This window comes from Bufo gargarizans, chromosome 6 (genome assembly GCF_014858855.1).
Source record: "Bufo gargarizans isolate SCDJY-AF-19 chromosome 6, ASM1485885v1, whole genome shotgun sequence".
Lineage (NCBI taxonomy): Eukaryota > Metazoa > Chordata > Amphibia > Anura > Bufonidae > Bufo > Bufo gargarizans.
In genome coordinates, this window is record NC_058085.1 from 346,801,546 (window position 1) to 346,817,785 (window position 16,240).

General features: G+C 48.6%; 1 protein-coding gene across 1 annotated transcript in view; it reads left to right on the top strand.

The window, feature by feature from the left end:
* The window catches only part of GOT1 (glutamic-oxaloacetic transaminase 1), a 30,043-nt gene extending 14,715 nt beyond the window's left edge, over positions 1-15,328 (top strand). The window contains 5 exon segments of the mRNA XM_044298619.1: positions 10,325-10,475; positions 11,260-11,425; positions 11,743-11,776; positions 11,778-11,886; positions 13,819-15,328. Coding sequence (XP_044154554.1) covers positions 10,325-10,475; positions 11,260-11,425; positions 11,743-11,776; positions 11,778-11,886; positions 13,819-13,958 — 600 coding nt within the window. The 3' untranslated portion in view covers positions 13,959-15,328.
* The last annotated feature ends 912 nt before the right edge of the window (positions 15,329-16,240 follow it).

The following is a 16,240-nucleotide window of genomic DNA, read 5'->3' on the forward strand; positions in this document are numbered from 1 at the left end:
TAGTGTCACAGATCATCATCTAGTCGCATACAGGAGTTTGCTAAATGCATTGTAAGGTTTAATTAAACTCGTAAAACTACAATTCGTGAATAGGATTAAAAGAAAAAAAACATGACAAAAAACACAATTTTTTTTTACTTTCTTGTTCTTTCTTACATTACATAAAAGAAAAAACACGACCATAATAGTTTCCATGCAGTTTCCTCTGCATAAAACAAGGCATTAGATGGCAATGTCGGTGCAATAAAGAAAACGTTATGGCCACTGAAATGTGAAGAGGGGAAAGAGAAAAGTAAAAAAAACATGTCTTACCTTCCTATTGAAATAAATATGCATGATGTCACGATCCGCCTGCTTATGGTTACTTTATACACATGCATTTTCTTTCAAAAAGTAAAATCTACGCTTTAATTTCTACTTTATTATAAAAATTGTCTTTTTCATTTATTTTTTAAGGTAGGCGGTGTCCAGTCTCTGGGTGGTACCGGCGCACTACGCATCGGAGCGAGTTTTTAAGGCGCTGGTACAATGGAAACAATAATACCGCAACCCCCATCTACATTTCAGCTCCTTCCTGGGGTGAGGATGTGTTGCACATTGTGCATATAGTGCTAGTGGACATACCGAGTTTAGATATGGTGTGTGTGTGTGTGTGTGTGGTGTACATGTATATCCATTATATTAGGTGAACTACCTAATAAGGACCCTTTAGTGCACATGAAACGAACCTTGAGGAAGCACCACTGAGATTCTGGTTTGTCAGGTGCCTAATAGAAAGCTGCCTATCAGTGTAAGGCTATGTTCACACATGGTGGAATTGCTACTGATTTTCTGTCCAGATTTGCAGTCTGGAAATCCGTAACATATTACAGTACCCGCAAAGTGGATGGGATTTTACCGAATCTTGGCCACTCTTCAGAAAAAAAATGCATACCCGAAAATATGTTGTAGAATTTAAATCCACAGGATCTTTTTTGGTGTATTTTTGCAGCGGATTTCAACCTTTGCAATGCATAGTGTAAAATCCGTGACAGTCTGCATGTAACACGTGGATTTTGGCACGGGACTTTTATTTTTTTCTGTCATGTATAACGGAACAAAACAGACCGTTATTTGTGGCCATAGACACGCGGAATTTAAAACATTAGTGAAAATAAAATGAGAAATTTAAAAATAAATGAGAATAAAATGAGAAATCTGTCAGTTTTTTTTTATTTTATTTTTTTGTCCATGCTGAACTGCTGATAGACCCCCTTTTAAATAAATTGACAGTTCTAGGTACAGACTGGGGAGAGCAGCACAAAAACATACCATTTGTGGAGCTTTTATTATCAATAGTAGTGTGAATATAAAGTTTTATTCTGCCAGGTTCTGCTCTGGCAAGTGCCCGGGAAGTGGAGCTTCACTGTACAGTGCTCACTGCATTGATCTGCTTCACAGCCCCTCCCACCTGCTCTGTATGACTAGTAGCATCCAACGAGGAGATGACTGCGGCTGTCACTTAGATTAGAGGGGCGGCTCTATGCAGAGAGCGCTTCACAGTGAAGCTCCGCCTCTTAGGCACTTGCAGGAGCAGAACCTTGCAGGATAAAACTTCATATTTACACTACTCCTGGTAATAAAAGCTTCACAGAACGTGTTTTTTTTCTGCTCTCCCCGGCCCCTACCTAGTGCTGTCAGCATTTTATTTAAAGGGAGTCTGTCAGCAGTCCCCCCCCCCCCCCCCCCCCCCTTATCAAAGGACTGTGCATACTTCTCAAAACCCACATGCAGAGTTTGGGACATTGTGTGATATAAACATGTTTTGGCATGGGCATCAGGTGCCTTAGACATGAGTACTTTCCCTAAACATGAAATAATTACCCGTGGCTGCTAGTTTGTCTGTTCTACCCTGGCGCTATCTGGCTTTGTGCCTTTTACTAAAAAACATCCTGTGCTTGATGATGATCACCCGTGTACAGAGACTGAAGGTAAAATGCAAAACTAAAATCGTGTTTTTGTTCTTGGTGCTGTAGCCGCATCATATGTTACACAATGTACACATGTTCCGTCTGCATGGGAGAATAATTAGGAAAAAGTGACCTTTTTCCCCCAAAAACCAAAAGCTATAAAATAGTAAGAAAAAAAAATAAGGGCCCCGTATATTTTGTATATCAAAAAATTGGGGTTGACTAAAACAGAATGCAGCATTATCAGAGGTGAAGTTTCTCGTGCTTTTTTCCATTGGGGGACACAGACCATGGGTATAGCTTAGAGGTATTAGTAGGAGGGACACTATGCAAATGAAAGAGCTCCTCCTCCTCGGGCTATACCCCCAGACTCCACCAGGAGGAACTCAGTCTTTGCTTAGTGTCTGGTGAAGGAGGTTGACACTCTCTGATTCTACTCCTTTTTGTTATTTTTATTCTAGATGGGGACACAGGTCGGCATGGCGCCTTCCTGGTCCCCCGTGGAGTGCCCGCCGCCGTCTTTGGGACGTTGCCTGGCTGCCTCCATTTCCCCCCAAGAAGATAAGTGGATCCGGGCTCGACCTGTTAGCTCCGGCATCCCACCAGCTGCTGGGACGCCTGCTGCCTACCCTCCTCCAGAGCACTGTTCTCCTGGATTGGAGTCAGAAGTCTGAAGAGGCGCATCCCTGCTGGTCTGGACATCGAGGGAGCATGCTGAGCAGATAAGTGTTGCACAATCCCTCCCCCTCCCTCTGTGTCTATTTGTCTGTGGCTGCCTGGGTGAGCTTGAAGAAGGATCCTGATGGGGCACTTTCTTCATTTTGGCACTGGAGTACTGGCATCTCTTCCCCTTAAACTGTGGGCTTCAGCGCTTCTCTCGTCGGGCCTTGGCTGCTGCGCTCCCTTAGCGCCCGCCGGCAGGCCGCTCCTCCACGTGGTGCGCTTATTTTCGCGCATATTTTCGCGCCCGCGCAAATTTTCGCGCCCGCGCAAATTTTCGCGCCCGCGCAAATTTTCGCGCCCGCGCAAATTTTCGCGCCCGCGCAAATTTTCGCGCGCGCCATATTTTCGCGCGTGCGCATATTTTCGCGCGCGCGCTTATTTTTCGTGCGTGCGCTTAGTTTCGCGCGCTTTTTTCGCGCCATAATGACGCGTTAGGGGAGGCGGAGCCTCGGCATGCCGCTCTGACTCTCCTTACACCGGAGACTCTGTTTGCTCATGGCCGTGCAGCTCCTCATCACTCTACTCCGTTTTGTGCCAGGCAAGCTGGTAGCTCAGTGGTACTGCTGCTGTTGCCCCATGTCCAGGCTTTCTGAGAAAGCCCCTTTCAGCCTTCAAAAATTGTTTATATTATTCTAGATGGGGACACAGGTCGGCATGGCGCCTTCCTGGTCCCCCGTGGAATGCCCGCTGCCGTCCTTGGACGCTGCCTGGCTGCCTCCATTGCCCCCCAAAGAAGACAAGTGGATCCGGGCTCGACCTGCAGCTCCGGTATCCCACCAGCTACTGGGTCTCCTGCTGCCACCCTCCACCAGAACACTGCACTCCTGGACAAGGAGTCAGACGCCTGAAGAGGTGCATCCCTGCTGGTCCTGGAGTCGAGGGAGAAGTTCTGCAGGAGCAGATAAGTATTACCTGCATCCCTGCCTTACCCCCCTCCTCCACCCCTCCTCCACGTCCCTGGGGGCCTGCGGTCCCCGCTTGGGCATCTGCCATGTCCAGCGCGGCCGCTAAATTGGTCTTAGTCACCAAGGCAACCATGTCCTTTAATCCTGTGGCGCTAACGACTCCATCTCTCTCAGTGGTCCCCACAGTGGGTGACTGACTACGAAGAGGCAGCGTGAGCGGCAGCATCCCACCTCGGATGTCTCTGTCTCTCCACCCCCCTCACCTCGCCGGTGGCGCTTGCGGACTGCTCTTCCCCCTCCCTAGGGAGAGTACTCCGAAGGAGAATTATCCGGCTCGGACGAGCCACGTCCTTTTTGGACTATAGGGCATTTTCAAATCCTGTGACGCCAACCACCTCTCTAAGTGTTTTTCCACAGAAGACGCCCGAATACTAACAGGGAGCGTGAGCAGCAGCATCCCTCCTCGGATGGCTCTGGCTCTCCCCCCCCCCCCCCCCCCCCCCTCGTCTAGAGGCGCGTTCGGGCGACTCTCCCCTCCCTTAGGGAGCGCAAGTCTGAAGGAGAATTTCCGGCTCTGATTAGGTCATGGAGCGGGACCCCTCGCCTAAGCTCTCCACCAGGGTGGCTGACTTAGTGGTGACTGTCCGAGACACCTTTATTCTCCAAGGGGATTCTCCTCCTTCCACTGGTCAGGAGTTCCCCCTTTTTCCGTCCAGGCAGTCGGAGACTACCATGTTCCCGGTCCATGAGGGATTTTTCCGCGGTCATGTCCAGGGCCTGGGGTGGTCTTAATAAGGTTCTCGACCACCCAGCGCATGAATATACTTTCCTTTCCCTGCTGACGGCGAGGAGAGGTGTCTCCTCCCCCTAAGGTGGATCCTCCGGTGGCCGGATTAGCCAATTATGTGGCCCTTCCTGTCTTAGTCAGTTCCTCTTTCCAGGATGCTGTAGACAGACGCATAGACTCTCTTCCAGGTCCTTTTTTCGCTGGCAGCGCGTCCCTGTGACCTACCTTTCACTCAGCAGGGGTAGCCAGTGCTCTCTCGGTGTGGTTACAACACCACCACCAGGAACTGGCGGTACGAGATGCGGCTACTAACACACTGGAGTTGGTTCTCCAGATGTCTCAGGCTTCTAACATTCTTTGCGAAGCTTCTAGGGACATTGTTTCCCTCTTTGCCCGCAGGTTGGCCATCTCTGTCACTCAGCGCGAAGAGATCTGATTGAAGGTGTGGGACGCTGACGCCTCCACCAAGCGTTCCCTTGCTAATCTCCCCTTTGGGGTTTCCAGGCTTTGTGGGGATCAGCTGGACGAGTTCGTCTCTGCATGCCTTTTGCCGTTTCTCATCTGGTAGGCCGTCGCCTGCTTCCTCCGCCGGGGGTCTCAGGTCGCCCGCAAAGAGGCCTTCCTTTGCACCAGCCTTCCCGGCACTAGAGGGCCCAGTCAGCCCGCCCTGCTGCTCCTAGGCCTATCACATGTCCCGATTGCGGAATCCCACCATCGATTCCTGCGCTTCGCCATTATGGGTCGACACTGTCAGTTTGTCGCCCTTCCTTCGGGTTGGCGACCACCCCGCGGGTCCTTGCCACGGTCCTGGACCGCTCATGGCGCTTCTTCGTACCAGGGGCATTCCTTTGCTGCCCTGTCGGGACGATATCCGGATAGAGGCCCCCCTCTCTACCGCAGACCACAGACAGCGTCCGGATCACTGTTCAGACCCTGGAACGGTTCGGCTGCCTGGTAACTTTCCCAAACTCCTGCCTCTTCCCGTCCCAGAGGCTCTCCTTCCGGAGGGTGATTTTGGACACCTCGGCTGCCAAAGTATTCTACCAGCCTTCAAGTCCTCCCAGGTCCAGGGGGCAGTGTCGCATCTGCTGCGCTCCCCGTGCCTCTCCATTCGGGAATACTTGCAGGTCCTGGGTCTTATGGTAGCCTCTTTCGAGGCCTTTCCATATGCCCAGTTTCACACTCGCCTGGCGCAACAGGAGATCCTTTACCTTTCAGCGGGTTCGGGCAGTTCTCCCTTGGTGGCTGTTCCCAAAGAACCTGAGGTCGGGGAGTTCCTTTCTCGCATTCTCCTGGGCGATCGCCGCCACCGATGCCAGCATCCTGGGTTGGGGGGGCGTTTTCCAGTCTCGCACGGTTCAAGGAATTTGGCCGGCGGCAGAGTCTCGCCTTCCAATCAACTTTCTGGAATTGAGGGCGATTTTTTCCGCTCTCTCTCTCCTATTGGACCTCTCTCCTTGCGGGCCTCCCAGTGCGGGTTCAAACGGGCAATGCCGCGGCCGTGGCCTATATCGACCATCAGGACGGGACCCGCAGCCGGATGGTGATGCAGGAGGTGAAGTGAATTCTGACGTGGGCGGAGACTCACGTTCCGGTGTTGTCAGCAGTTTGCATTCCAGGAATGGACAACTGGACAGCGGACTTTCTAAGCCACAACACGGTGGATCCAAGCGAGTGGTCTCTGCATCCAGAAGGGTTCGAAGAAATCTGCCACAGATGGGACCGTCCGGATGTGGACTTAATGGCGTCCGGGTTCAACAACAAGATCCCAGTGGTCCTGGCTCGCGCCCGAGGTCCGGAGGCGTACGGATGGATGCGCAGGTGTCTCCGTGGCAGGACTTCAGCCTCCTCTGTTTTCCTCTCCTACCAAAGGGTCTACGCCAGTTCGAGGCGGAAGGGACTCCGACCGTTCTCATCACCCCAGAGTGGCCTCGCCGCGCGTGGTTTTTGGGACGTGGCTCGGTTGCTGGCGGACGCCCCATGGCCTCTTCCCGACGGACAGGACTTACTGTCTCAGGGCCCGTTCTTCCACCGGAATTTGCGGTCTCTTCGTTTACCGGCGTGACTGTTGAAACCGCCATCCTGATAAAGATGGGGTTCTCGGATTCAGTGGTTAGGACCATGATCAGTCCGGGGAAGTCTTCTTCCTCCCGGATTTACCATCGTACCTGGATGGCCTTCCTATCCTTTTTTGAGGGTTCGGGGTTCCCTCCCCTTCGGTTTTCCATCTTGATGGTACTGTCTTTTCTTCAGTCTGGGCTTGTGCAGGGACTGTCGCTTAGTTCCCTGTAAGGTCAGGTTTCGGCGCGGGCCGTCAGAGGTCCCTTGCTCTTAAGGGTCCGGTGGTGACCTTTCTTCGGGGGTGGCGCATTCGGTTCCCCGTATGTTCCCCCTTTGTCTCCTTGGGATCTCAATTTGGTTCTGCGCGCTCTGCAGTCGGCTCCCTTCGAGCCTTTGAGGAGGGTCTCTCTGACTGTTCTCATCTGGACTTCCTTGTGACCATAGCTTCTGATACAGCTACATAGCGTAGTGATTAAAGTTCTGGGCTATTATGCAGTGGCTGTGAGTTCACGTCCCATCACGAGCTTTTAGGTCAGACTGGTGTCGAAGCTGGCCGCTCTTTCCTGTCAGGAGCCTTAATGGTTTCCTCCAGGATTAAGTTGTGCTCCGTCCAGTCCCCTTCTTTTTGCCCAGGGTGGTCTCTCCCTTCCGCCTTGATGAGGATCTTGTCCTGCCTTCCTTTTGTCCTTCTCCGGCTAACCCCAAGGAACGCACTCTGCATTCCCTGGATGTTGTACGGGTCCTGAAGGTGTGTCTCGCGGCTACTGCTTCCGTCCGCCGTTCTTGGCGCTCTGGATCTGCTTGGCTTTTTCCGCGGCTTGTCACGCTTGTGGTGGAGTTCCCCCGGCTAGAATTGCCGCTCACTCCATTGGGGCGGAGGGGGCTTCCTGGGCAAGACGCAGTCGTGCCTCTGCGTCTCAGCTGTGTACGGCGGCCACCTGGTCGTCCTTGCATACCTTTGCAAATTTTTGTCAGTTGCATTCACTGGCTTTGGCTGATGCGGCTTTGGCCGCAGGGTTTTGCAGGCTGTGGTTCCTGTTTGACCGTTGGGGCGTTCCTCCTGGCGGTGCTGATATTTTTTCCCACCCCATGGACTGCTTTTGGACGTCCCATGGTCTGTGTCCCCCAATGGAAAAAAGCACGAGAAAAGGAGATTTTTGTGAAACTCACCTGTAAAATCTTTTTCTCGTCTTTTCCATTGGGGGACACAGCTCCCACCCATTATTCCTGTTGCAGGAGGGGTCTTTAGTTCAGTTTTTCTGTTTCTGGTTGGACCTTATGGCTTGGTCCGATGGTTTCCATGATTTTTTCTTGCTCCTTCTCCTACTGCTTGTGCAACGCCTGAGTTCCTCCTGGTGGAGTCTGGGGGTATAGCCCGAGGAGGAGGAGCTCTTTCATTTGCATAGTGTCCCTCCTACTAATACCTCTAAGCTATACCCATGGTCTGTGTCCCCCAATGGAAAAGACGAGAAAAAGATTTTACAGGTGAGTTTCACAAAAATCTCCTTTTTGCTCTAGAGAAGAAGGCCCCAAATATGCCCGGTCATGAAAGGGTAAAGTATACTCGAGTCTTTCACCTGACATTACTACTTCTGCATCGTATCCATCTGCAATTCTTCTGCACAAATCCTCTATCCCTATAGACCCCCGTGGTGAGAGCAGCGGGAGGTCCGGGTCTCTGGGTTTGTCCTGTGATTTCTTGGTTCTCATTGCTGAAGCTCGCCCTTTTCATTTCCGGCTACAGAGAACCACAACGCCGTATTTCTTGATGCCGGCTTTAAAGATATCCGAAGTTACCGTTACTGGGATGCTGCTAACCGAGGGCTTGACCTCAAGGGACTCCTGGAAGACTTAGAGGTGAGCCTGGGCTGGGTTTTTATTTTTAGGCCCCTTTCACACAAACGATCCGGATTAGGTCTGGATGCGTTCTGGAAAACTCGCACCACTTCGCAAGCAATTGCAGTCAGTTTTGTCTGAGATTGCGTTCAGTGGTTGTTTTTTATCCGCGCGGGTGAAATGCGCATTGATGTGTTTTTGATGCGCGTGATAAAAAAACAGAATGTTTACAAACAACATCTCATAGAAACCATCAGTGGAAAACGCATCGCATCTGCACTTGCTTGCGGGTGCGATGCGTTTTTCACGCAGCCACATTCTCTTCTATGGGGCCAGTGTTGCGTGAAAAACGCAGAATATAGTCCTCCCCTGCATAACGGAGACAGGACTGATCCATTTTGCAGTCCTTAGACTTCTATTATGACGGAATTCCTCTAAAGGCATTCCATTATGCATTCAGTCATAGAATAGCATTATGGTCCGTGGTAACGGAATCCGTAACTATTTCCAAGCGCCATAAGTGTGTGGTGTGGGTAGAGATCCTGTGCCCGCTCCATACACAGCGGGTATCGTCTGAATATTACACCTGACGCTGTACTGCAACAGCTGGGATTTATTTCTATAATCATACAGACCTCAGAATAAAGTAGTTCAAATCTCCCCCCGTAAAGAAAATTCTAATGCAGCATTGCCGTTTTTCTTTTTTTTTCCCCATCCTCCTCTCCCCCCCCCCCCCCCTCCCCCAAATGGTGCCACTGATAAAATACAATTTGTCCTGCAGATACACTTCTTGTACCTGATCTCTCGTCTGAAGAGTCCTGAATGGGTCCTCAGATTACTCTTACAGAATTTGAAATTTTTTTTCTTTTTTTTTTTTTCTTCTGCATTTATTTGAGATCGTATTACTAATGGTGTAAATCGGTTGTCACCGTGTAAACCTACTTCTTGGTTGTCTCTTGGTGATATCGCTTGTGCTGTTCCCTCCAGAATGCTCCGGAGCACTCCATCTTTGTTCTGCACGCCTGCGCACACAATCCCACTGGAACAGACCCCAAACAAGATGAGTGGAAGCAGATTGCTGATGTCATGAAGGTATGTCCTCTCAGATCTTATGTCTTTTGAGGACACTCAATGTTGATCTGTTACAATCAGGTTTAGTGATGTAGTGAACAATTGTCACATTTATGCCACAGATTTGTCTGCGGCATGTGTTTATGGATTTTGATACAAATTTGCAGCATTTTGTACCCAAAATTGGCATTTAACACCTCCTCATTTTCTGGAGGATTCACGGTGGACAGATCTATGGTGTAAAATTAGAACTCTGTATTGTACTGTTCTTCTGATATTCCTCCTGAAAAAGTATGCATTAAGTTCACCGCTGGTCCTTACTTTACCTTTTGTCAGTGGAATTTGACCCTACAAACTCGACCACGGTCAGCTCTGATCAGATACAGTCAGTGTTTTTGGACACCAAGTTGTTCCACAATTACATTCATTTCCTCCATGATATTTTTGTGCTTCACATACATTGGCCAGACATGGCCATCAAAAAGTCCTGGTGGATCTGGAACAGTGTAGTTCATAAAATTTCTGGAGGAATAAGGACTCGTGCACACGGCTGTTGCTCAGCTGGTCTGTGCATTTGTCACCGCAACTTGTGGTACCCAATGCATGGGCACCATCCGAGCTGCTCCCGCGACTGATCCAGACCCATTCAGCCTAAATGGGTCTGTGATCCGTCCCCACCACAAAAAAAAATTCTATTTTTAATTTTTTTATTTTATTTTTGCAGTGCAGAGGCACAGAGAAGCCCCACGGAAGTATTCAAGTGAATGCGTCCGCATCAGTGATGCGGTGAGCACATGGCCGGTGCCCGTGTATTGCGGAGCCGTTGTGTGCGGGCCGCTTTACGGGCAACGGATGTGTGCGTGGGGCCTAACAGGAATGGCACAACAACATTCTAAGAAAAGATGCTTCAGGATTCTTATTTTATGGGAAATACAAGTATTTACCAAAATCTGTATACCTGACGCTCTGTGTGTCTTTCCTGCCTCTTCCAGAGACGCTTCCTCTTCCCATTCTTCGACTCGGCCTATCAAGGATTTGCCTCTGGAAACCTGGACAAGGACGCCTGGGCTGTGCGATACTTTGTGGCTCAGGGCTTTGAGCTGTTCTGCGCTCAGTCTTTCTCTAAGAACTTTGGTTTATACAGTAAGTGCTGGAACAGCGGGTTATATAATTACTGGGGTTTTCCTAAAAAGTATTTTATAACGTCAGGGGCGTACACTGCTCTGATGGTGCCCTCATAGCAAAGCTTAGTATGAACACTGCTGCCCCACCCTCAAACGGCTCTATCACTGCTTCCCTTAAAATAATATATTGAACTGCCTGAAGCCACCACAAGGGGGAGGGGGGGGGACTTGGTGCAAAGGAATTATACAGTTATCATTGACTGTAATGGAAGCTGTAATCATTGCACTGAGCTCCATCCAAGTGGTGGCTGCATTGAAAATGGCAGCGTTTTCATGTTAGGAAGAGAAGGAGTTCAGCACCAGGTCCTGTACCGGTCACGTGGGCTGCTGCCATTGAAGGTGCACAACTCTGACGTAATATATTATGTCATTAAAACCTTTATCATTGAGGTTCTGGCTGCTGTGATCCCCACCAATCCTGAGAACAAGCGGTTTTGGGTCACTCTGTAACTCCCATTAATGTTTGAGTGTCATCTCCCAAACGTCGGGCTAGGGAACGTGAGGGGTCCTAGTGGCCAGAATTTCACCCAGGTGAAGCTATTATTTTTTTTCAAACAATTTTCTTCATGGCAGTTTTCCCATCGTGAAGATGTGAAAAATGGCTAGTAGCAAAAAAAGCAGACATAATCACTTATCCTGTGGCTTGTGGGTTAACCCCTTTGTGTAGTATAACTTTATATATTACATACTGAACATCAATATTAATTATAGATTTTTCTTCCCCCCCCCCCCCCCTCTCCTAGATGAAAGAGTTGGTAACTTGACCGTTGTAGGTAAAGACAGTGATAATGTTGCCCGTGTCCTCTCTCAAATGGAAAAGATTGTGCGTACAACCTGGTCAAATCCTCCGTCACAAGGCGCTCGCATTGTTGCCACCACTCTGACCACCCCTGAACTTTTTGATGAATGGTAAGAAGCTCTTATCAAGAATGAATCTGCCTATGACAACCTGTCTTATATCTGCCCCACCCCCTACTACAGTCTCTTTTCCAGATCATCTTCTCTCTTCCTATCACTTTATTGGTCCACCTCGGACGGACCTACCTTTAGTCTAATTTAATACTTCTCAGTATCCATGTTGTGAGCTTTTCTGGGCTAACTATAGTGGACTTTATTGGGATCACCGAGACCCTCCATAGATCTTTATAGGTGTATGACATTCTGCAGCCCTTTAAATGCTATAGTGTTTATTTTCAGCTTTTGGTGTTTGTCCTTTGACTATTTAGGAGAGACAATGTGAAGACTATGGCCGATCGGGTTCCTCTTAATGCGAGCAGAACTAAAATCCAGATTGGAGGCTCTTAATACACCTGGAACTTGGAAACATATTGTGGAGCAGATAGGAATGTTCAGCTTTACTGGCCTCAATCGTAAGTATTTGCCATTTTAAATGGAATATGTTATTAGAAAATGACATATCTTGATATTAATGGCCTATCTTCGGATAGGGCCTCAATGTCTGACAGAGGTGCAGGGTGTGATGTGCAGTTCTGCTCCCAGAAGTACTGCAGAATAGATCGACAGATGTGCACAGGGCGTCGGACCCCTTTCGGCCTGATATTGATGGCCTATCCTTTAAAGGGTTTCTACCACCAGATTTGGTGCTATTTGGCTGACTGACACTAGCGATGTGCTAGTGTCAGCAGTCCATAACAGTGTTCTTACGTATCATCTGTCTGCTGCCGTTCACCTTAAAAACGTACTTTTATAGATATGCTAATGAGCCCCTATGTGCTATGTGGGCGTCATTAGCACCTAGAGCAGTGTTGGCAAACCTATGGCACGGTGCCAGAGGTGGCACTCAGAGCCCTCTCTGTGGGCACCCACACCCTGGAAAAAGTCTATGGTGTACCAATATGCCTTAGACTTTTCCTGCCATTCATCAGCGCAGGGCGCACTATGAACGGCACATGCAGCGCATTGAATTTAGGCAGGCTATTATAGCTAAATGATAAAGTACATGGAAGATATACTATACTGGACTCTTGTATTCAGGGTAAATTGCTGTGTTGGCACTATACGATAAATAAGTGGGTTTTGGGTTGCAGTTTGGGCACTCGGTCTTAAAAAGGTTCACCATCACTGATCTAGAGCGCTCCGTCCACTAACCATTTCAGCCGTCCATCGCGTCCCTCCAGCCCGCCCCGCTCCTGTTGATTGACGTGAAACTTCTCAGTATCTCGTACCAATTCCCGGCGCCTGCGCCGTGCGCTTCTGTATTCGGCGCAGTGAGTGAATGCCGCGCTCCTGGTGCCGGCTTCCTCACTGTAACGTAGTTGGCGCAGGCGTAGTGAGGAAGCTGGCACCGGGAGAATACAGAAGCGCACGGCGCAGGCGCGGGAATTGGTACGAGATACTGAGAAGTTTCACGTCAATCAACAGGAGCGGGGCGGGCTGGAGGGACACGATGGGCGGCTGAAATGGTTAGTGGACGGAGCCCTCTAGGTGCTAATGACGCCCACATAGCACCTAGGGGCTCATTAGCATATCTATAAAAGTATGTTTTTTTTAAGGTGAACGGCAGCAGACAGATGATAAGAACACTGTTATGGACTGCTGACACTAGCACATCGCTAGTGTCAGTCAGCTAAATAGGACCAAATCTGGTGGTAGAAACCCTTTAAATCGAGATTATATGTTAACTGGTGCTTTTCTGATTTTTCCACCTTTTTATCTATATTTATAAAATAAAAAAAGGGAATCTTTCAATTTTCACCCTGACCACTTGCAATAGGCTGACACCTCTGGTTCTAGATAAAAATTCTCTGCAATCACCTTATCACAGGCAGTATTCTAATGACAGATACCATCTTTTAGAGGATCAGTACATTCACAATAGGTCCTGTGTCTCCCATTTGAATGGACCGGCGGTTAAGCCTGCCCGCTGCTGCTCTGCTCTTCTGTGTTGGACTGCCGGAGATGGCGGAGTGCTGCATTCTGCTTTTCTTAGGCAGTCCCATAGACTTTGAAAGTAAAGGCAGTGCACGTGCTCGACTGGTGCTACATTCACACTGGGAACACACTGTTATATTGCGGATAGGTGGTAATTTTTTTTTATCTTTTTTAACGGTATAACAGTTCAAGCTGAAGGGACGGGGAAGTGATAGTATGTGTTATGTCTAATGGAGGGTCTTAATTGTGGGGCATGACAGATGGACTCTCTCCGCCCTCAGCACCAGGCATAACGTAGTGTATCCGTATTACTTCTAGCTGTGTACATACAGAGGTACTTCTGAGTAATGTTTGACTCTGCCTGATGGTTACATTTTTTTTTTTTTTTTTTTTTTTTTTTTTTCTTGCAGCAAAGCAAGTTGAATACCTCATAAAAGAAAAGCATATTTATCTGATGGCAAGTGGACGGATCAACATGTGTGGGCTGACGACGAAGAACCTGGACTACGTGGCCCAGTCTATCTATGAAGCGGTCACCAAGATCCAGTAATCTGAGGCCCAGAACGGCAGTAACCAGTGTCATTAGAATTGTGTTTGTGTTTTAATTTTTTTTGTCTTTTCATGGCTTTAAATTGAACAAAATAATGCAGGGAGAAATAGGTTACATACATGCAACACAATATCCTGTCTGATCCTACGGAATGGTGAGAAAAATGCATTCAAACAAAAAATCACTTGGGTAGAACTTCTCATTGGCATCTTTCTTCTAAAGGTTTGGCAGCTAACTGCAGCACTCGGTGAAGTGCATGCTGGGAGATGTAGTAAAACTCAGCAGGAAATCATAACTGCCACTATGTGAATTCTTATCGGTAAAATTGAGCTTTACTTCTCTCTGATGTAGTGAGGCACAAGGATCATGCACAGATCCCATTAATTGGGACCCATGCATGATAGTGTCGGGACCTTGTTACATCTCAGAGTATGGCTCGGCGACCCCTTCAAGGTTTTCTGTTATCCTAGGGCTTACCATATGACCACTACAACAATGGGCTTAAAGTGTTTTTCCATGACGTTATTTATAACCCACTTAGGGTTAAAAAGAACTTATCCTGATTGCTGCCATTCCCTGCTGCCCTCAATGTCTTGGTTTCATATGCTAGAAATGCCAGGAAAGGACCATATAGCAAATCGCTGACCGAGGTGGGTAACTACTATGGTACAATATATGAGGTTCGGACCGCGCTTCTGGTCCAGGTCAGTGTGCAAGTTCTTAATCCTTCTTACTGCCTCGTTTACAGAGAGAGCCGAGGGCTGCAAATATCCCTCAAATAGATATCCTGCAACCAATGGCTTAGCTGGTGCCCACAGCAGTGTTTGAATGGCAGCAGTGGTGGAGTATAGCTTTTTTTCCCCTTCTTGAAGACCTCTTATGGTTATTCAGACTGGCGCGCAGCAGCATGTCCATTTTTTTTACTACATTTTGTTGTCTTGTGACTGTGCTGCGGTACTGGGAAAGTGCAGGTCTTGACTATAATCAATCAGACCAGTTAAAAATATATATTTATTTTATGAACAGTTGGGCTGTTGTATATGGCTTCTCTCACATGCAGTAAGGATACAATAAGCTATGATAACCATACCAAAAGCCAGTCCAAAGAACTGTGACCTCACATCCGCCCTCCTTACACACTGGTGCAATATGTGATTATGTTGTAGTGAGCAAATACCTATCGTATCTTCCCACAAACAAACCTCCTTATCCTCGATCCTCTTGTAGACGAATTACGTGACTTTGTGCATTGCTTGTCCACAGCCTTACACGCCCTGGAATATTGTACAACACCAAAAATCTGCTTAAAATTGAAACTGAAAATTGCAAAATGGTGTCATAACTGATGCAATAAATCCCATTCTGTGGTGGTTTGTGACTGATTTCTAATACATTACTCTTACATGGAAAAGTGTAAGGAGCACTTGCTGATGGGTCCTGTGGACCCCAACTGTGCAGGATGTTTTACTGTTAATATAATTGAAATAGGCTGTATACCTGGCAACATACAACTAGTCGGCTGTTTTGGCCAGCCCATGAAGCGGGAAACTATACAGTGGACGGGGCTGGGAGCAGAAGGCTCCATCCACTGTGTAGTGGCCGGGCCGGGCCGGGCCGGGCCCCTGCTGCGCTGCTCCTATTTAAAGGGGTTCTGCAGTTTGTCTAAACTGATTATCTATCCTCTGTATAGATAATCAGCATCTGATTGGCAGGGGTCTGACACCTGGGACCCCTGCTGATCAGCTCTGTCCATTTGAATGGAGCTTAGCTCCACCCAGGACAGTTGATACTAGTCGTGACATCACTGGGTCAGCGGTAAACAGTGAGAAGGCCGTGGCGCTGCTGCCGCCTTCTCAAACAGCTGATCGGGGGGTCCTGGGTGTCGGACCCCCGTCTATCAGCAGCTGATGATCTATCCAGATAGATCATCAGTTTAAACAAAGTGCAGAACCCCTTTAAGTGAACAGGAGCTGGGCTGCAGTACCACAGCATGGCCGCTACACACTTGACAGACTCCTTCTGTTAGCGGAAGCTACGACTAAGGCCTCATGCACACGACCGTTTTTTTTTAAGGTCTGCAAAAATGGGGTCCGTGATCCGTGACCGTTTTTTCGTCTGTGGGTCTTCCTTGATTTTTGGAGGATCCACGGACATGAAGAAAGTCGTTTTGGTGTCCGCCTGGCCGTGCAGAGCCAAACGGATCCGTCCTGAATTACAATGCAAGTCAATGGGGACGGATCCGTTTGACGTTGACACAATATGGTGCCATTTCAAACGGATCC